The sequence below is a fragment of the Hakea prostrata genome, chromosome 2, assembly GCF_041222555.1.
Source record: "Hakea prostrata isolate BN-2017 chromosome 2, UWA_Hpros_2, whole genome shotgun sequence".
Classification (NCBI taxonomy): Eukaryota; Viridiplantae; Streptophyta; class Magnoliopsida; order Proteales; family Proteaceae; genus Hakea; species Hakea prostrata.
The window spans coordinates 12275004-12297339 of NC_142601.1; the positions used below are offsets into that span (position 1 = coordinate 12275004).

The 22336-nt window shown below is 40.5% G+C and overlaps 1 protein-coding gene across 1 annotated transcript in view; it reads left to right on the forward strand.

Moving 5' to 3' along the window:
- LOC149023777 (bifunctional cytosolic FAD synthase/FAD diphosphatase-like) overlaps window positions 1–22336 on the forward strand; it is a gene marked incomplete at its 5' end in the record, with an annotated part of 39457 nt that overhangs the window by 9840 nt on the left and 7281 nt on the right. Inside the window, 3 exons of the mRNA XM_089144272.1 lie at window positions 1566–1662; window positions 12290–12340; window positions 12444–12524. Coding sequence (XP_089000398.1) covers window positions 1566–1662; window positions 12290–12340; window positions 12444–12524 — 229 coding nt within the window. The remainder of the gene's footprint in view (window positions 1–1565; window positions 1663–12289; window positions 12341–12443; window positions 12525–22336) is intronic.

Below are 22336 nucleotides of genomic sequence, written 5' to 3' on the forward strand. Positions count from 1 at the left end.
CTTAGTTGTAATTTATTAACCCTATTGCAAATATGAGAAAGGGTGAGATTTCCCATCAGTTTGTTGAGTTTAAATTATGAAGCTTAGCTGTTGACTGCATGATGCAGAACCCAAGTGGGAGACTAGGTTGGAGTTTGGTGTGGGCTCCTGCTCCAGGGTCAACTGGGAGATTTGAAAAAATCCTTTCCTTTCTATTCCAGTCAACCAACGTCAAGATAAATTAGTACTGTACTTCTCAAGTTCTACTCTATTTCATTGGTTTTAATGTACTGTTATTGCTGCTATATTACATTATTACCATAGCCTATTGTAATTAAAAAGAATCAAATTACGTTTATGGGTAAAATGTGCTTGAACCACTACCCTTGTTTTTGGTGCTGTCATCAATAATGCTGACTCCTATTGTTGTTACAGAGTTCTCTGGAGGGTTTTTTTTTTTCTTTTTTCTTTCCTTCTCCGGCCTTTAGCGCATCACCATTCTGAACTCAGATTTCATAGTTTATGCCCTGGATTGGGCTTGGATTTTGGGGTCTCACTCCTCCCTTAGGTCTCTCGCTCGACCAAGACTTGAAGCCCATCAGATCAGTTTATCTGTAGTCACGTTAAATCTCTCTTGCTAATTCTGTTTTTGGGTCTTCAATGGATCCATTGGGTTATTCTCATCTTTGGTGTACTTATTCAGCACTAGTGGGTCATAAGCCTACTCAACTTGATTTTCAGCCCCATCCTATTTCTGGATATTAGGTAATTTGATTCTTTTTAATTTTATCCTGTTGGTTTATTAGTATCCACTGTGATCTTTGTGGGTTTGTAGCCTGTAATGTATCCTACTGGTTATAGTACTACATTATTTGGCATGTGAGACATGGCTGAGGGGAGTTCCGACACCCTGTACGCGGCTGCAGACACTATTAATCTGGACATTGTTGAGATGTTCTGAAATCTGATGGATATAATGACCGCCTTGTAGAATCCACACTAAACCGACCATGGGACAACTACATTCCACTGTTAGTTGTGCTTATAGAACTGTCCCATAACGAGTAGAAAGGGGGTTTCCGCATGACCCCTCCATATGAAGATTATGTTCTAGCGCACTTTGATCATGTTCTACCATGTTTCTATTGGAAATGGAGGGGGCTCATTTAAAAAATTCATAAATATATTTGATATTAGAAGATTTTGCAGTTCACTGTTAAAGCATATCAGGGAAAGGATATCAAGGAAGACTAACAATTCTCCAGAAGAATGCCACAAGAAACCCACATGAAATCAACCAGACAAAACAACCAAGCTCTAAACAATGAACGAAAACCAGACCCTCTGCTTATTGTTTGAACCACAAATATCAGAATTAGCAGATTGAATTCAGCCTACAAAAGTCCCCTCACCTGATGCCTAATGCTGCGTAGAATCAATTTTTTTCTATTTATTATATTAGTTTATGCTTTTTAATTAGAATTTAGTCTTTGACTGTTACCTCCTGCTGGTATACTCATAACTTTCCTGTTGACAATTACTTTTAGTTTCTGATATATTCCTTTGTACCCCCTTCCATAGCTCAGGTTTGGCACTATTGAGGATCAACTAGGACCATCATTATGTAGAAAGCTTTGTTCTATTGGTTGGACTGTTTCACATACCGCTGTAGTTCGAAATGATGTAAGTTATTAAATGTTCAACCTCATGAATGTAGAGAATAACTGTAGTGTTCATTTAGCACTATGAGAGGTGTGCACAACATATATTACTGTTTTTTGCCATTTCTTACTCCATTTTGTTACTTTTGCAAGTTAATCCAGTATGTTTGGGTTACTGTAGATTGAATTGAACTCCAGTAAATGTGGCATTTATGTATGTGGATAGATCCAACATTTGATAGGTCAGACTTAGAGATCTTGCATGTCTGTAGAAGGGTTTGCTTAGATAATTGCATGGTATCAGCTACACTACCAGGAGGATGATTTTAATAGACATCTTGTATCAGAGAGAGAAAATATGCTAAAGCTATATATGGAGATGATCAATAACAACATGGAATTCTTAGGACAAATGCAAAGTATAGTTTTGAGGTATAAAACACCATAGATAAGCGATATGTACACCATTTCATGTATAAAAGGAGAACAACGTACAATCAGACATGTGATTCAATCAATTATGTATAAAGTATGAGGTTTTCTTACATGCGTATAAAAAAGATGTAATTTTTTGTTTTGAGGAAGATTTGGTTTGAAATTGGACGCACAAATCATTGCAAACTAGGATTTACAGGGTTCCCCCCTTAATATACCAATTCAAGCGTTCTTTTTCCCAGGAAGAATGTATCCACTATTTGATAGCATTGGTATGGCATTGGGCAGGTATTATGGCTGATACTGATGCAGATTGGCTGAGATAGACAATCCGATCTCGATGCCTAAAGCCATTTTTCAAGCAACCCTAGGTTGTTGCCATCATTCAGGCCATTGTTGACTAAACTAGTGATATATTTCAAAAAATTACAGGAAAATCAATATTTTAGTGAAGTTCTAATATTTGAGAATACATGTTCCTGTGTAGATCTATTTCAAGCTTGGTCGCATGCTATTTAATCTCCAAATGACAAATAAAATCAACAATAGTAAAATCACTTTTGATGGTAATAAATGGATCAAGTTGATTTTTTTCTGAAGGACTGTTTCAATCCCTTACTTGTCAGTAAGTGTTTATTAGTCATGGATTGTTTCTGCAGTTTACTAGCGATCTATCAATAGGTATTGATGTATTGGGTTGTTTGTTGATGGTGATAGACCATGTATTGGCTTTAGGTATTGCATTGGTGGTTCACTTTTTTAGGTACTGTTTCTGTACTGCATCATTTCAAGGCCTTCCAATACTGATGTGTACCGCTGATATGGCTGTGTAGGAAAATTGCCACTGGGCTCTGCTTTTGCAGAAGCCTTTGGCACTGAGTTTGCCCTTTTTTTAATTATTTGTAGATAATACCTATTTATATCAGTTAATATGGCCTCCATATATATATATAGATAAGTGCAGTGGAAGAAAATGAGACGCAACTTGTTCTTGATTTCCTTCAAATTACAATGACCTTTGTGTCAACTGTCAAGCAAGGTAAAAAAATTCGATCGAAATAAACATTTCGACCTTGGAAAAGGTCGAAATTTCGAGGTTTCGGTCGAAATTTCGACCGAAACTGGATATTTTTTCCTGATTCTTGAAAACTCAATTTCGAGCCTCAAATGCACTCAAATTGATTTGGATTTTTGCATACTAGCTATTTCAAACATAATAAACACTACAATAACTACTAGTTTACTAAAAAACTACTAAAAATGTAACATCCAACATTCCAAGTATATAGTACATGAATCAGAGAAGAAGCTGTATTGTTATTACTTACAAGTTACAACTTACAACTTACAACTTGCTTACAAGTCTATTCTATTCAAGCCTCAAGGTCTCCCTCTTCCGTCTGCACCCCATACAAATGACAATATAACTCCCATGATGTTTGCCCCCGCCCCATATAGTTTTGGACATAGTCAAAAACTGCACCTCTGTATGTGGCCTCATCCACATGCATAAGATTCCCTAACGGTGGGAAGTTGTGAATCTCCAAAGGAACTGGTGGTGGTGGGCCTTGTGGCTGTGGAATAGTGTGGAAGATCTGCTCAACAAATGAAAGACCACCCTGCCCCTGGCTCTCAGGACTAGGAGAAGGATAAGGATACTGATAAGGTCGCAGTGGCTGACTCCGATAATCGATAGTGGGAGGGACACCATAAGCTCCATAGGCCGCTCCATAACCATAAGGCTCTAGTCGTGGCTGACTGGCCTGACCCTGAATCTGATAGCCAGGAGGGACACCATATGGTCCATAACCATAAGGACCATAACCATAAGTCGACTCGGTAGAACCAATACTCTCCACAGCAGTATCATATGAGGACTCTGCAGGCCTATGCCATCCGGATCCTCTAGAGGTGGAGGAGTCTCTAGCATCATCAATGCTCATCGATCTCATAGATCCCACCAAGCTCTCGGCATCGGATGGACGGTAGGACCCATATGATGGCGTGTCCTCTGTGCTCCAGCCATGCTGTCTCCCCCTTCCCCTTCCTCGAATATGTAGAGGAAACATTTTTGCCTCGAGATGCAGCTCCAGTATGGTCTGAATCCTGTGTCGCGTGGGTGAACTGACTCTCTCCTGTGAATCTCGGTGGTCGTCCCTCCCCCCCCCTTGACTCTCACGTCCAGCAGGTGGTGGTGGTGGTGGTCTCTCCCTAGGATCAGCTGAATCCTGATCACGAGGTCCCACACCCTCCTCATCCCCTCCATCATCACCATCACCGTCATCATCACCACCATCATCGTCATCGCCGGAGGCCTGAGTCACCTCATTCTCAGTGTCGGACCAGAAAATCAAATCCTCACTCTGGGTGGATGCACTAGGGTGTGGCACGAAGGGACGGGCGGGCTCTGCATGTGGCCTCCCCTCCTGGGCCATGAAGTCCCCCACATCAGCCCCCATCTCCTCTGCAATCTGACTATTGGGAAGAACTCCATCCTCATCCAGCAATCCGTCTCCACTATCCCTGATCCAGTCAACTACTGGGTTATCATCATCATCCATCTCAAATATGTCGGCCAACTCGATATTGGTGCTCTCTCTGTCCATCCCCTATCTAATATGATCCTCTCTCAGTCTCATATTATAGTGTAGGTAGACAAGGTCCTCTAGACGCTTCACACCCAATCGGTTGCGCCTCTTTGAGTGAATGAGGCTGAAGGTGCTCCAATTTCGCTCACAACCAGTGGCAGAACATGTTTGGGAGAGCACTTTGCTTGCAATCCTACTCAAGTTGTGTGAATCACGTCCAAATTGCAACCACCACTCAGCTGCAACAAACATAGACTCCAAGTCATTTTAATACTTAAATAACTAAATTAAAGATAGAATCATAGAATATAATAATTAAATGTATAATGTATAATGAAATAAATGAATGAACTTACCTGTAGGGGCGGTTTCCCGTCCCGATACAGCCACAGCACGACCGAAGCTCTCAGTGGCATCCCTAAAAGCCTTTATCTAATATATAAAGAGAAAAAAACAATAACTAGTTAGTACTTAGTAGTTACTAGTTACTACTTACTAGGTTAATGACTTAGTATAAAACTACGAATTGTGAATATCAAATGATTCTAATCACTATCTCACCTCCATAAGGATGACTGCTTGTTTAGCTGTATCCGGTTCGAACTTCTCCACTACAGTTTGGACAGCATCCATCAAATCTTGCCTCATCCCAATATTGTCCTTGTAATGGTACTTGGGATTTAAATAGTATGCTGTGTAAGAAAAAGTATGTCATAAAAGGGAATAGTTAATGCTTAAGCCTTAATAGTGTGATAACATAATGAAAATTAAATTAAATACTAGACTTAAGTACTTAACAACTTAACAACTCACCAGCCTTATGCAGTGGATGCTGCAACATAGACTCCCATCTACTGTTGATGATTTGAAGGACTTTCTTGTTGCCGCGTGGGTGGACCTGAGCAACTTGCTGCTTCATCCTATCTATTGCAGCAAATATGTGTGCTAGAGTAGGTTTTCTTTGCTGATCTACCATCCTCAACACATTCACCACAGGCTCAAGCATCTTCACTACTATCCTCACATTGTGCCAGAAACTCTCATCAAGGATAGTCAACTGAGCTCTCCTTCCTCCCACTGATGAAGAACCCTCCCAGTTAAACCACTCCTCTAATGCAAACATACTCCTAAGGCCAGTCTTCCTACTCTCAAAGCTCTACAGTGCTATCCAATTAGTATCAAATCTGGTTATGCCTGGCCTCACTAACTCACCCTGACACTTGTCCCTCATCATCCTTAATGCATAGGTGTGGTTATATATGAAGGTGCTAACATGTCGAGCTTGGTCCACCGTATTCTTCACAAGCTTGACCTTTCCAATCTCCTTCAACATTAAGTCAATGCAGTGAGCAGCACAAGGAGTCCAAAAGAGCCTATATCTGTCCATCCATCAAGGCATCAAGCCATCAATACAAAGTTATAAAGTGTACATGTATATGTGTAATGTAAATATATGTATTTACAAATGAAAATTAATACTATATGTTTAGACTTTAGATACCTGGAGTTCTCTTGCATCTTCAACCCAGCTTTCTTGTAGTTGGAGCCATTATCGATCACAATTTGAACTACATTTTCCACTCCAACCTCCTTCACCACTTGCTTGATAATTTGTAAATGTATTTTGCATCCTTCTTCTCACCGGATGCATCTATCGACTTGAGGAACACTGTCCTCCCATCACAATTCAACATGAAATTGATGATGGACTGTCTAGTGGGACCAGTCCAACCATCAGCCATCAGAGTCACTCCATAATGATTCCACATGGGCTTCAATCCCTTAATGTATTCATTTATGTCCTCTTTATGCTTAGGCAAATACACATTGTATATCTCATATGGAGTGGGGCCCCGTACACCACTCCCACCCCGCCTATCTCGCTCAATCATATCTCTGTAGTAGGGCCCCTGAGCTGTATGTGCTGGAACACTATGGTAATGCGCCCATTTGGAGAAAGCCATCCCCACTTTCTCCTTCACACTCCCCCATAAGTGCTTCAACTTTCTCTGTTTATGCTCAGGCCTCGCAAATAGGGCCGGATCATTGCGAAGAATCTCAAGATCCGGATCTGTAGGATGTGCTGAGGAAGCTCGACCCCTTGTAGGGGCCCGTGGGATAGGAGCCTCCTGCCTGACACTCTGAGACCTCCTCATAGGGACTTGGGAGCCACCTATACCTCTCATACCTACTGGCTCTCTAGAGGACCCACAACCGGACCCCTCTGTTGCCTCCCCGATGTCATCAATCTCTCGTTGCTCCCTACTCATCATCATCGCCCTCCTCGGCTGATCGGCCTCTCGGATCGGGGTCACTGTCTCCTGGCTCATCCCTACCATAACCCTCAGGATCTGGAAGGTCATCTAAGCAGGCATCCTCGAACTCATCCCTCTGTGTTCTCTTCTCTTTCCTCTTTTGCTTTCCACCACTAATATATGAGGCCATTGCCTTCTTGACCTCTACAGGCACCTTTGGGCACCCTGTTGCCACCAGCTAGATGCACCTTCAATCTAGTGGCCCCACCTCCTCCTATTTGTTTCTTGCAGTAATTACACTCACTCTTCCTCTTATCAGCTGTCAGTGGCCTTCCATGATCCCAAGCTATGTCTGACATCTTTAAAATAGAGTGCCTGATACAAGAAACACATACTAAGTATCTTGAAAAGCTCCACAATATGCTCCAAAAATGACATACATGCTTCTAATAATAACCTCCTATTTTTAAATATTAAAAAAAAATATGTATAACTATATAAGTATTTTTTTAATATATAAATAATTTTAAAATATATAAAATACACACTAACTATCTTAAAAATATCCACAACATGCTCAAAAAATTGCATACATGCTTCCACTAATACTCTCCTATTTTTAAATTTAAAACAGAAATTAATTATTTTTTTAATATTTAAATATATTTTTTTAATAATTTAAATATATATTAAATACAGTAAAATTACATAATTAACAGAAAAAAAATTAATTCAACACCATCACAGCAATATGGTGTCTCAACTCTCACATACATCCATTTGAAGCTTATACATGTACTATACATAAACATTTTTAACAATATACATAATTTAGTAAATAATTTTTAATAACAGAAAAATAAAAAAATAGTAGGAAGAATCAAGAAATAATTTTGACACTACAAATTCATAGATTATCACTCTAAAGTAAACATATATAAATTTGGAAGCAATCTAACATGATTTAAGGCACAAATGAAACAAAAATCAAAAAATGAGGAAGTTGGTTACTCACCTTGCAAGATTTGAGAAAATGCACAAATGGAGGAGCAAATCAAGTGTTTGAAGGAAATGGAATACTAGAAATTAGGTGTAGAAGCGGATGAAAACAAGAGAAATCAACAAAAAATTCAAACACAGCTCGAAATGGCTCTGGCGATATGGCTCGGTAGGTCGAAATGCCGTCGATATGTCGAAACTGGGTCGAAAGTGGGTATTTTATAGCCTACGCATGTGTCGTTTCGGCCCGATATGGTATCGGGCCGAAATTTCGACTCGTATCGACCGAAATTTCAGTCGATACGAAACGAAATGGATACTTTTTGTGCCTACTACTCAATTTCGTTTCGAGTTGGATTTTTGCAGGAATTTCGATCGAAATTTCGACCATTTCGATCGAATTTTCTTCCATGCTGTCAAGTACTCCTTTGATCGATTGCTTTATTTATTTCCTTGGTGTTATATCCATCTTCGTTTGACTGCTTGAACATGGATGATTTCATCCCTAAAAAGAAAAAAGTTTGCACATGGGTGCTTTGTCTCCTCTTAAAGTATGCTACTGAATTGTTAATCCTCAGTTGCAGAAGAGGTAGTAGTTTCTGTTCTGAATTTCAAACATATAACCTCCCTTCATTGGTTTTAGACTTTCCATCTATCACATCCCCCCAGCCGGTACCCTATCTGGATTACCCGGGGAAGTGATCCACAACCCAAAAGATCAAGTTTAGGAACGATCATATCCATTTAGCACAATAACATAATCAAAAGCAAGAACAAATCATAATGTTCAAGTAATTTATAATAAAAGTCAATAAAGGATCTCAGAAGGATCACAAAAGAATATCAGAGTGCGGAATAACAAGATACCAAATCAAAAGACAACTGTAGAGTATAGCGGAAATATACTCCACAAACATAAGCGAAAGGTAAATCGAAATCTAAGTAAAGCTCTAAGCTACTACAAGTAAAATAAAAGTCTAGAAGAATATAGAGAAAATTAATCCACATCTTCAGTCGGCTCTTCTTCTTCTTCAATCTTCATCTTCTTCACCTTTAGGTTATGCTCTTGAAGCTTCAGATCAGCATCTAGCGCACGATCCCATCGGTGAATAAGACGATGGCGGCTGCCATCAATAGGAGCCATCAACGCAGTCCAAGTCTGAGTGTTGGCTGCCTCACTGTTCATTACCTTGTCCAAGGACATCTGAAGCTGTACCATATACGGAAAGGTCCTCCATACCGTGGCACATGTTCTCTTTCGGACCTGCAATGTCATCTAAAACAAGTCCCCCGAAGGGTAAGCTCAAAAGAACTTAGCAAGTAAACCAAACACAATAAGCATCTTCACATGCATTCACAAACAAATAGATGTGTAATGATATGAAACAATAAATGCAATATGCTTCTAACTCTATATATGTATTCTTGTCTCTATTGGTAGACATGCTTTAAGTCATAGCACCATACTTCTTTGGGTAGGTCTCAGTCACTCGGCTCCGGTTGGTAATGGGTCCGACATCCCCCGGGACAAATCCATGGCTGGGGGAAGTCACTGCTCTCTCATATCACCATTGGTCTAAGTACTGGCGCATGTCAGGGTTAAGCCTAGCCAAATGCAAGTCTTCTAATTAGTCATATCAACTCAGTTCCAGATACGTCCATTCCTCCCCTCTCGGGATCCTTTCCGGTATCCTTCACACTAGAGTCCTCATAGTCCCGGACTACGGACTCATCAACCCTATTGGTTATCCACATATAGTAAACGGGAAGCTCTCATGTCCTCTCACGGGTTGGTTACCGGTCTTGAGCGCCTATGAGCCCAAGTCTATCCATATGCAACCCTCCCAATAAATGACCCCTTTCAGGTAACCATAATGTGATTCATGTCCTCTCACGGACTGGTTACCGGTTTTGAGTGCCCATGAATCCCCATTGCTACCACGGGTCGTTCGGTCTCAATACCCTTCCGAATCGGGTCTGATATAACGGGGACATCCTAGCCAAACACTGCTAGACAACCCTAGGTATGACAACCAATAATTCGGGAAAGCGTCGATGGGCATCTTTGGAGAACATCCCATACTATTTCCTCCGATGTCCAAGGACAGAAATGTCAAAAGGACATTCCCCAATCCCAAATCATACATATTCAATCACATCATGATTCATAAAAATCACATTCATACTCATATCATAGTCCAAATCACATTCACAATACTATATCATCAATTCCAATATGTAAATAACAATATGAATACGCTACTGTAGTTACCGATGTATCATTCATGATGTAAAGAAAATAAAACATCAGTAGCTAGGTCATGCATTTATGTCACAATACAATAAGACATGTAAATAGGCATATTGTGAGTTGGAGTACTCACCTCGTATTCGACTTCGTAAACTTCGAGAAAGAGATCAATGGGCAAGTCCAAGATCACCAAAACAACCCTAAACAAACATGTATTGAACATAAGGAACAAACCCTAATGATCGGAGACGAAACGGAAGCAAAACTGAGGCTACTGACTTGATTGGTCGATTGGTTGGTCTACTGGCCCAGTCGACCAATGGAATCAGTACGGAACTGCAAACACCAAATCGGTCATAACTTCTTCGTTTGAAGTCCGATTGATTTGAAATTTGAAGGGGAGCTTCCTAGAACATATTAAAACTATCTAGGAAGGTCAAAGCATCAAGTCAAGGTCAAAAGTTAGGTTCTTGATTTGAACCAAGAAGATTTAGGGTCTTAACATATACTTGACCATGGTTCTCATGGAAAGGCTAGGGTGCAATAAGGATTCACCCTAGGGAATAAAGAATAAGTAATCACATCAAGAAAAGCTTTGAGGATGATTCAAAAATCAATAAAGGGTTAAGGTTTTCAATTGAATATCCTCCCATGAAGGTTAACCTAGATTAGGTCTCCGGGATAACCCAAGGTAGGTTCACAAGATGAAAGGGAACAATTTGCTTAGCAATTTGATAACAAGAAAGTCATTGAAAGAGTTTAGATTAACACAAATATAACCAATGTGGTTACTCTCACAAGGGAGGTTACCCAAGGGTTCCCTAATTTGGTTACCCTCTCATAAAGGTTACCCAAGGGTTCCTTGAAGAATTTACCAAGGTTAGGGTTAAGGTCATTATGCTGATCATAAAACCTTAAGATTGGAAGGAGATCAATGAAGTGATGGTTGCTAACAGAGAATGCAACATCATCTTCATAGTCTCTTTACAGAGATTAACCATAGAAGAAGTAGATCTGAATACATAGGAGAGATTACTAAACTTGGATCTGAAGAATCGGAGTTGAGAGGCTTGAGATCTCGAAATTCGAAAGGGAGCCTCACACAAACATACCAAGACTATCTAGCATGAATTGGACATCATCCATGGTCAGAAATCAGTACTTTATAATTTGGGAACATGAGTTTCTAAATTGGAAACAACATGGTTTTCCATAGCAAACTCACCATGGATTCGAGGGAAGAATTAGAGAGAACAAGGCTTCACTCTAATGGAATATCAAAAACATATCAGAGGCAAGAATCACCATAAGAATGAATCAATCATACAAGAGAAACAAGATTAAGCATGAATTCATGAAGATATCCATGATTCCTTGTAGAAAATCAAATAGGGGAATCATAGCATCATTAGAATTGAATGGATTCACAACCTTAAAGATCATAGAAGAGGTGTTTGCAATGATGCAATACCATCTTCCTAATCACAGCAAGAATAACTAAATAGAAAATCAAAAGAATACTAATCCTAGAATGAGAGGAATCAAAAATAGAAACTTACTAGAATGCTTATATCAATGATCAACATAGAAGGCTATAATGGCTAGAAAGAAAGGGGAATTGATTCAAAGAGATGAAATACATTAGAACAGCAATAAAGGCTAAGATTAAACATGTTAAACATTAATTAGAAAGGAAGCTACAGTAGAATGATCATGCTGTCCAAAAACTCAATCAAAATCAATGAAGAATTGAGGAGATTCACCATGTGGTTTCAAGGAATGCATAGAGTGATTGGGGGTTCACTCTAAGACATAAGGAGATTAGAGAATAGGTAGTTACAGTAGTGTAACACCTTCTCCACAATCAAAACATCAAGATAGAACAGTAAGAAGAGGAAAAGAGAGAAGAAGGAGATAGAACACTTGAATCAAGGTCTAACTTCAAAGTCAACATTAAACAAACCCTACTTCACCCAAAACAGATAGGGTGTCCTGGCTAGGTTTGGGTTGGATTTCACACCAGAGCTGCTTGATATCGTATAATTTTAGTTGTTGAATTGTGTCCCAAGTAAATGTGATATGAACATATGATGGTTTATTCTATTTTTCTTACAAATGCAGATTGATTCAATTGCTGAAGAAGTTGAGCAGAGGAAATCCAGCAATGACATGGTAGGATTCTACAGTTTGAACTTAACAGCTCTCAGTTACTGATGTGGTCTTGTTCTCCTAAATTTTGTTTTTTCTATGGATAAACCTGCATTTGTTATTGTAGGTAATCGTGTATGGAGGTGTTGGCCCTTTGCATTCGGATGTATCTGTAGCAGGTGTTGCAAAAGCTTTTGGAGTTCGTCTGGTTTGTAATGTCTCTGCATGAAAAATACTTTAATAGGCCAAGTTGTATTGAATAGCTCTGTATATGCTAGCATTTTATGGTAAGTCTTTGACATGTATTTCGAGGAATCATAGTGGGGCATGCTATTTTGGTACCCCTTTTAGGCACAAATGTGTAGGTTCACATACCAACAGTGGATTTGGCATTATGTCTGCTGGTCTTACTCAAAACTCCAGTGGGGACTTTGAGGTTCCAGCAGTAAATAACTTGGCCACCTGGTTATTCGCCTGCTCCCAACTGCAATCTGTATCCTGGTGGTCATGCTTGTTGAGGTTGCAACATTTTAACTTTGAGGCCTAGAGGTATAGCACTGTGCAACAATCTACTGCCATTATCAAATCTGACTCTAATAATCAAACCAGAAGCAAGAATTAAGAATGAAGAAAAGAGAAGAAGAGATCAAACCACCAGAGTGAGGAAAACTCCTAGCAATTCTGGACAGACTTCCCAGAATCGCAGGTACTTGATTTATAGGCTGCAATTACGTTAGATCAGGACAGTATTCTGTCCGCTAAAATAGAAAGACAGAATAGAAGAAATCGGGACAGAATATTCTGTCCACAAAATATAGAAAGCATTCTCGAAAATATAACTACGGCACAAACAGGATCAGATCTTCAGTTCCAGATCCCTAATTCAAGAATAGAAACTACAAAATTACCTATCGCAAATATCAACAGATCTCATTCCAAGAATGGAAATTACAGTAGTATGTATTGTAAATCTCAGCACTCCCCCTAAAGATGGAGCATACAGATCTCCCATCCCAGCTTGGAACAACGAAAACCAGGACCACCTACAGCCTTTGTGAATACGTCGGCCAACTAAGCAACAAAAGGCACAAAGGGTGTCATAATGATTTTCTTCTTAACAACACCGTGAATAAAATGGCAATCCACCTCTATATGCTTTGTTCTCTCATGAAAAGTAGGATTAATGGCAATATAAATCTTCATGGGAAAGGAAAGTGGAAACTCCATCTCCTCCAGTAAGGAACAAAGCCATATCAACTCTGCAACCTTGTGAGCCATAGTGCTATAATCAACTTCAGCACTAGACCAGGCAACGGCGGATTGCTTTTTGCTTCTCCAAGTCACAAGGTTTCCTTGAAGAAATGTATAATAACTTGTAATAGATTGACAATCAATTGTAGATCGTGCCCAATCTGCATCAGAAAAGGCAACCAAATCCATACTCTGGTTGGGATGATATATAAATACCTTGCTAGGACCACTCTTGAGATTCCGAAGCACTCTCATTGCTGCATCCATTGGGTATTCCTAAGACATTGCATGAACTGACTTAGCACTCCCACTAAATAAGAAAGAGAAAATTTCTATCACTCCCTTGTACTTGGCTCTGTTTACTAAAACTCTGCAACGCAAACTTTCACATCTGATTCCCCCAAAAATTCAAACTCTCGCCTCTCCTCCTCTCCTCCTCCCCTGATGTTCTTAAATTCCCAAGTTACCTTTGATATTTTAAACCCAACTAGTGTATTTATTTCGAGTTGATCATGTTCACATTAACTGGTTCAAACTTATTACTTGAATCACCATACTAATCTTGTATCACCGTCTACTTTCTACGAAAAGAAACCCTACCATCTATTTCTCTCTTCCGATCTTCTCAAAGACGATAAGGAACTTTACAGTCTACTTCTAAATCTCTTCCAATCGGTCAATTCTTCATACCATAACATCTGTGTAATGTCATTCACTCTGTCTCAATACCTGTTCCTTTCCTAAAAGAAAGAAAAATAAGAGAGGTGTATGGAGGAGTTGCAGAAGAAAAAAGAAGAAAATGAAACGGAAAGGCATTCTTGCGTAGGAAGAAAGAACCAAGGAGGACGAGAGGAGAGACTGCAATTGTAAATGAGTCAAAATCAGAAAACCTTTGTGGTTATCCTCGCTCCATTTATCCTAAGAAAGTTTCCATTTCTTCTGTTACAAAAGACTGGAACTGAACGACTAGAGCTTCTAAAACCAGATAAAAAATAATCAACGAATTTGGAAATCAGATAGGAGATCAATTAGGAGTTGTGGAGAAGGAGAAGTATCAAAATTAATTCAAGGATTGGGTAGATGAGAACTATTGTGATCCTATGGTGTTCCTGTGTAACATGGTTGAAAACTTGTTGGCAGCCATGGATGAAGATGTTGATAACAACGATGCTCTGTTTTTCTTTTTCTAGTTATTTGCAGGATGAGCGTAGGAGAGCATACTAGAGAGAAAGAGAGATGAACATAAGAAGAAGATGGAGCGTGAGATTTACCCTCCTCTAACCTTCCGTCTAACCCAAGTGAATGACTAAAATGATTGATTGAATGGGGAATTTGCACTGTTGACATTCGTTTCTTCTCCATTTGAAGCTCTTCACTTTCTAAGGACATGTTGAGACAAAGGCCTCCAAAAACATGTTCTGATTTTCTGTAACATATGACTTAACAGTTTTTTCTTCTCCCAACTTATTTTATGTTAGTGATTTCAATAACACTATATTTTTCTGCACCACCATCGCAGGTGATGGAGAAGATGGTGGTGAAGAATTGAGATTTGAGAAATTTCTTGGTTCTGGTTTCAATTTCTCAGTCTCGAATGCTTCCAATTTCCAATTCGAAGATGTCAAAATCGCCAGTAGTTCTACGCAAGGTTCGATATGTCGACCCGTGTCGCCGTGTCGGACCCTGGCGACATGGCGACTTGGGCGACATGTCACCAGAAGGTCGGTCGACATTTGGCTGTTGATTATGGGAAACAAACACCGATTTGCTTCTTCTCTTTCTTTCTCATGCTCTGTTCCTGCTTCTTCCAGAATCAGAGCATGGGACTTCTCGCCATTAATGTCTTCTTCTTACTCCTCTGCGAGAACACCTACCTGAACAGCTGAACCACACCTCAAATTAAAGAAACTATTCTGAAGAAGCTGAAGAAGAGAGATTTCAGAGATTAAATAGTAGAGGTTTGAAGAAGAAGAGAAATTAGAGATGGCATTCAAAGCAATTACAGGTCTTGGGCGTGCAGGAGCAGAAACCAAAGGGCCTGTTTGGGATGTGGCAGTTGATGGCATAGCAGCAAGGAGAGGGCAAGCAGAGCCTTTTTGGTCCACCGCAGCAAGTACATAGGGCACATATCTGGAAAGTCCCCAACCTCCGGCGAGTTTCATTCAGCACCAGAGACCCACCAACCATTCCTGTAGTCTTGATCAAAGGCACCATTTCAGAACTGCTGTTGTTTTTGAATCACTGGTGCCCGAGCGACCATCGCCACCAGCACCGACGCCAAATTTCAGCTCCGTCAGCACCCAGCACGGAAGCACCGAAGCCACCACTACCACCTGTGCCACCAACACCACCTCCTGCACCAACTCCACCACCCAATCCACCTCCCCCACCACCATGGCACCACCAAACCCTCCACCTGCTCTAGCTCCTGTTCCTCCACCAGCATCACCGCCGCCCAGGCCTCAGACCTCCTCCTGCAGGGCTGCACCTCCACCAGCACGCAGCAGCACCACCAGCACTCTTTGCCCTAGCCGGAAGAGATCATGCATTCGGCGATGGAACCCAGGTCAGGCCACGGCTAGCTTGGAAAATTTCCCAACTTCGGAGATGGATTCGAGGCCAAGCTCATCCACGCTTAGAACCTCATATGTTAAGGAATGGGCCTTCGGCTTGGGTGTCGGAGGTTGGGGGTGGAGCATGGAGTTGGTTCTGGCTTGGGTTCCGGCAGTGGGGTGGAGTGTCGTTGACTTTTCGACTGTCGGCGATATATCGTCGACTTCTTGCTTTATCGGTGTCGGCTGGGGGTGTCGTGTCGCCCCCCAGTGAAAGGTCGAAATATCGCCGACACGAGGAACCATGGTTCTACGTCCTCATCGCATATCAATCTTATGTAGGTCTCGATTCTGTAGTACTTGTTGCAGGTGGTTAATTGAGTTGCAATAGGTAGAAGGAAATTGCAGAGAAATATGAAGTTGCAGGGAGAAGGATTTGCTCTTTGCGCAGTTGTAGCAGCTTCTTCCATTGGTTTATTGTCTTTTTTTTCTAGGGTTTTAAAAATAAAGAAGGTAATATGGGAATCCTGAAAATACAAGACTAGTTCGATGTTTTTAAATTCCCAAATTACCCTCAACCCAACTGGTTTCTTTCTTTCAACTAATAAATTTGAACCAATTGATGTGAACCGGCTCAACTTAAAAGAAAGAAAACAGTTGGGTTAAAGCAATTGATGGGTAATTTGGGAATTTAAAAACATCAGGGAGAAGGAGATGTGAAACGTTGGATTTTGGGGGAATTAGATATGGAAGTTTTGAGTAGGGGAGTTTTGATAAATAGAGCCCAAGTATAGGGGAGTGATAGAAATCTACTCAATAAGAAATATCTATGTAACTGTGGGATAAATTTTCCAACAAAATATCTGTAACGTTGAACATTATCCAACAATTTACCATTATCTTGTCCCAATTTTCACAAAGGTTCCATATGAATATCTGTAGGTTTGAAGGTAAGCATTCTAGTCTCTATCAAAAGGTCTATGACATACTTCCTTTGTGACAAATTAATTCCATTTTTACTACAAATTGCCTTAATTCCAATAAAGTATTGTAGGCTATCCGAGTCTTTATTCTGGAACTGTTTCTCTAGCCGTGTTTAACTCTATTAATAGCATCAACATCATTTCCCCTAAAGAATAATGTAATTACTATACACAGCCATAATAACTATATTGCTACCCTTCCATCGAACAAAAATTGAGTGAATAGAATAACACTAAAAAATCTATGAGACTCCACTATATTACTAAATTTCTTAAACCAACCCTGCGGAGACTATTTGAGACCATAAAACATAAATTGCTTTATAACTTGCAAACACAAGCATAATCCCCCCCTAAGCAGCATACCCTAGAGGTTGCTCCACACTAACCTCCTTATGGAGGTCACCATAAAAAAAATGCATTTTTGATATCCAGCTAAAGAAGAGGCTAGTTATGATTTATAGCCGAAGAAATTATAAATCAAACATAGTTTAGCCTAGAAACAGGAGAATAGTCTCAAAATAGTCAACACCATAAGTTTGAGTGTAGTCTTTAGCTACCAGACGAGCATTGAGCCATAAAACTGGGAGAGAGGAGGGCACTTGTGGAACCTCTTAGAGTTTCGCAGCTCGAAGGAGGAAGTCGCATCAGAATCCTTTACAAATCCATTCTTTATCTTCTAGATAAGCATATAGTTCCAGTTCTTTGTTGGCGTTGTTCTACAATAGGAAGCAACTTGAATATTAGTCGACAACTTCAAGCTTTGGATGGAGGGAGAGGAAGAAGACGAAGAAGAAGATGAACCAAGACAACATCAATTACCGCTTGTTTTTCAAATCCTCCCTATTGGTGCAATAAGCTGTGGCAGGAGGTCAATTCTCAAAGATGTTCAGATTTCTCAAGGCATGGGAACCCTCGGTGCCCTCTGAACTCTTCTTGATCATGCATGTCCAATCAATGAATGTTATTCTCTACTCTGGCGCAACACTTGCTCTCGTCACTGCTCGCCACCATCGCCATTGATGCCGCTACTTCTGTTGATGACTTGTTGCTTTGCCTATTGGCGGCGATGCTCTTGCCTCCTTGGTAAAGGCCCCTATTAAAGCCTCCTCTGCCGCAAGGATGCCCCCTACAACTTCATCAACCAACACGATAGCCAATGCCGCTGCCACTAACGCCTTTCCAATCCCTACGGTCTTCTTGCGTCGTCATCGGAGACTTGCCACTGTTTCGACAAGAGCTTCGGTAGGTCGTTGCTTGGATTGAAACTGATTGGACACAACCTCTGCATCCTTGGTTGCGTATCAGGCTACGATCCAGGCCGAGAATCCTTCTGCAACTCAGGCCATGATTGCTGTTGTTACTGTTGCTAATTCATATCCTGACACCCCTATGCCTCCCCTCCCCCGATGCCATCTCTCCCATTGGTCCCCTCTTCTCCCTCATTCTCGTTGCAAGTTGTAGTCAAACCCAACATCTTTCTCTTTCCTCATCCCATTCTCGTCTCTCTACTCATTCCCCTATGCCCCTCTCCCTTGTCGCCTTTTCATCTTATTAAGCCCATGTTCCTATCCTATTATCTCTGCTTAACCTAGAATACTGCTCCCCCCTGCCTGTGTCTCACCTTGTTGGGCCTACCCCAATCCCCCAACCTAGGCCCTTGTTCCCCTCCCCTTCAGTTTCCTTCAGTCTAGCCCTCCTCTCTTGGCTAGCTATCTAGTCCCACATCTCTAGTGGACCCCCCCTCTTTACTATCACTTGCCCTTTTCATCAGCCCACTCCGAATTTCCCTGTCCTTCCCTCTAGTCCCTCTCCTCCTCCCCATCTCTTTGCCTGCCTTTGAGGCCATCTCTCTCTCTTCTCGAGCTCCTCCCACCCATCTCTGTGCCACTGCCCTCTTCCTCCTTCCCCCTTGCTCCAAGTGCTTTGTCGGTCTCTGATTGTGAGGGTTGTTGAAGGAGCAATCGTGACATTAGAGGGCAGCACCAAATCAGCGGCGATTTTCCTATTGTTTTTTCGTTGCCGCCAAATAAAAAGAAAAGGAAAATCTGAAAAATAGCTTTCTAGTATTGCTAGTTTGCTCTCCATTTTGCTCATAGGTGGTTGCTAGGTTTGTTGCCCTTTGGTTGCTTGAAATTTGAGTCTTGTGGCTTCCGTTGCTCTTGCTTGGCCCTTTGTGCTCTTGTATTTTGTTCTCTTTGGTAATGAATTTATTTATTCACCCCCCCCCCCCCCCCCCCCCCCAAAAAAAAAAAAGAAAAAGAAAAAAAGAAGAAAGATAAATGGCATTTGACTGTATTGTACAAGTACGTTTACCTTTCTGTAGGACAATAGGTAAGTCATTTGAAGTGAGAGGAGGGTCTCAACTAGAGAACTCCGTTGGTGTGGTGGGTGAAATCGGGACTAAGACCATTGTGGGACTTGTATCGGCATGCATAAGCGAAGAAACACCATTATCACTATGAGGAACTATACCATTGATAATACAACTCGCAAACCTATGGTTTTGCTAATAAACTTGTATCGGGGCAATGTTTGTTGTTGAAACAAAAGATGGAATGGGAGTAAGATCTTTGCAAGAATGAGGTGAAGTCGAATACTATGGGGTAATCCTCGAAGGTCACATCAGTATTGACAAACCGTTTATGATAAATTGGATCATCGAAAACCTGTCTGAGTGTGAGTATCCAATAAAGATACATTTAGTAGACCAAGAAAATGCTTGTTAATATTATGGTACACACTATGAACAAAGAAAACACGACCAAACACTTTAGGAGGGACAAAAAAGGATTCACCATTAAAAAAAACAATGGAAAAGGGGACTTGTTTGAAAGTAAAGCCAAAGGCATTTGGTCAATCAAATAACATGCAGTCAAAATATTGTCACATTGGTAATTCTTAGGCACATTCATATGAAGCAAGAGAGCTCCTGCAACCTCCAAGAGGTGAGGGTTCTTGCATTCAGTCACTCTTTTTGAGGAGTATGGGAACAACTAGTTTGATAAATCATGCCAAGAGAATTGCAAAAATCAGCTATATCATGTTCAACAAATTCTAAAGCATTATCAAATTGAAAACCCATGCCTATTCTGAACATAAATAAAACTTTGTTCGATCCTTAAAGAGATACAACCATGTGAGATGAGAAAAGTCATCCAAAAAAATCACAAAATACCAAAACCCATGCCTATTACAAACTCTATAAGGAGCCCAACTGTCAGAATGTAACTAGGGAAAATAAAGACTCACTGCGAGGGACAAAGCGATGAGGATAGATAGCATGATGATGCTTGCCTAACTAACATGCTTCACAGTGTAATTTAGATAAGGACTTAAAGGATGGAAATAAAAGTTGTAACCTAGCTAAGGAAAGATGGCCTAAAAGACAATGCCATTGAAACACAGAGATGCCATTATCAGAGAGAGAGCAGCAGTTGATGCTGTGTAATCTAGATAGTAAAGTCCATTCTGCTCACACCCTCCACCAATTGTCTTCCTCATAAAGATCTTGAAAAAACAGAAGCGGTAGGGGTTAAGGTTACAGATTAATTCAAGACTTTATTCAATTGACTTGCAGATAATACATTAAAAGGGAAGTGAGCAACACACAAAATAATGTTAATGCAAGGGTAGGTGTGGGAGAAACACTTCCTAAACCTAAAATAGGTGTGGAAGTCCCATTAGCAATAACAATAGAACTATTATTCGTCGACTTAGAAAAAGAATTAAACATGGATGATTTATTGGTCATATGAGCAGAAGCCCTTCAATCGATGATCCAAGGGCTGGATTTAGAAGTAAGGTTGATTGACCTACATGAGAAAGGGTTGCTACAAAAGTACCAAGGGATGTGAAGTAGCTGTTACAAAAGTACCAAGGGATGTGAAGTAGCTGTTTCAATACTCTATAAGCAACGGAGTGTCCAACTCACTTCATCTCGTAAAGTCTTAGGTAGATCTCCAGAAGAAGACCCATAAACATTATCATTAGATGTCACCATTTTCATATCACCATAAGATACAATATGATTGGCAAGTTGTTTGGCCCACTCTGGCTTCCCATGTTTAGCCCAACAAGTGTCCACTACATGACTAGTTTTGCACAATTACTACATAGGCAAGTTGACTTGTCTTTGGGCTGACCACCATGGCTGTTAGATGATTGACTGGCTCCCCTGAACCACAGCCACCGCAAAAAACCACGGGTAGAAGTAAAAGCTAAAGTTTCTCCTTAGGAACCATTCTTAGGAGGGTTATTTTCAGAGATACAATTTACTGAAGCCGCAAATAAGCAACATTGAGATTTGGAACACGCTGTCAAGCTAAGAAAGGTCCTCTGACTGCTTGTAGCTCAGAATTTAAACCAGCAAGGAACTTGGACACGGATAATTCATTCCTCTTAACCTTCTCAATATCAGTAGTAAGAGGCTGACAAACATTAGCTTTTCCATCATGCCTTTAAAAGAATTATAATAATCCTGAAGCATTTTATCAGCCTACTGAAACTGAAACAATTTCTCATAAAAGCTATACATATGTGTCATATTTTGTCTTGTAAATATGTTTCTTGCAAACTTCCAATATTCGTTGGCAGTTTTGTGAAACATATCGTTTACAGTTATATCAGGTTCCATACTATTCCGTACAACAAACAACAACAACAACAATAAGCCTTGTCCCAACTAAATGGGGTCGGCTACATGGATTCTTGCCCTCCAATCAGTTCTGTTCGAGGCCATGCTAGATACAAGGCCTAAGCTATACATATCCTTTCTCACCACTTCTCCTAAGGTTATCTTAGGTCTACCCCTAGCTCTTCTAGTTCCTTCAATATGGATTATATCACTTCTCCGTACAGGAGCATTTATAGGTCTCCGTTGAACGTGGCCGTGCCACCTCAAACGACTTTCTCTAAGCTTATCACTTATGGGAGCAACTCCCAGCCCAACTCTAATATGATCGTTTCTTATCTTATCCATCCTAGTTTTGCCACTCATCCATCTTAGCATATCCTCATTTCTGCTACACTGAGTTTATCTGTATGATTCTTTTTAACAGCCCAACACTCTGCACCGTACATCATAGCTGGTCGAACAACGGTCCTATAAAATTTTCCTTTAAGCTTTAATGGAATATGCCGATCACATAAGACCCCGGACGCACCTCTCCACTTCATCCACCCTATTTTAATTCTTTGGGAAACCTCATCTTCCAAATCACCTCTTTTACTTA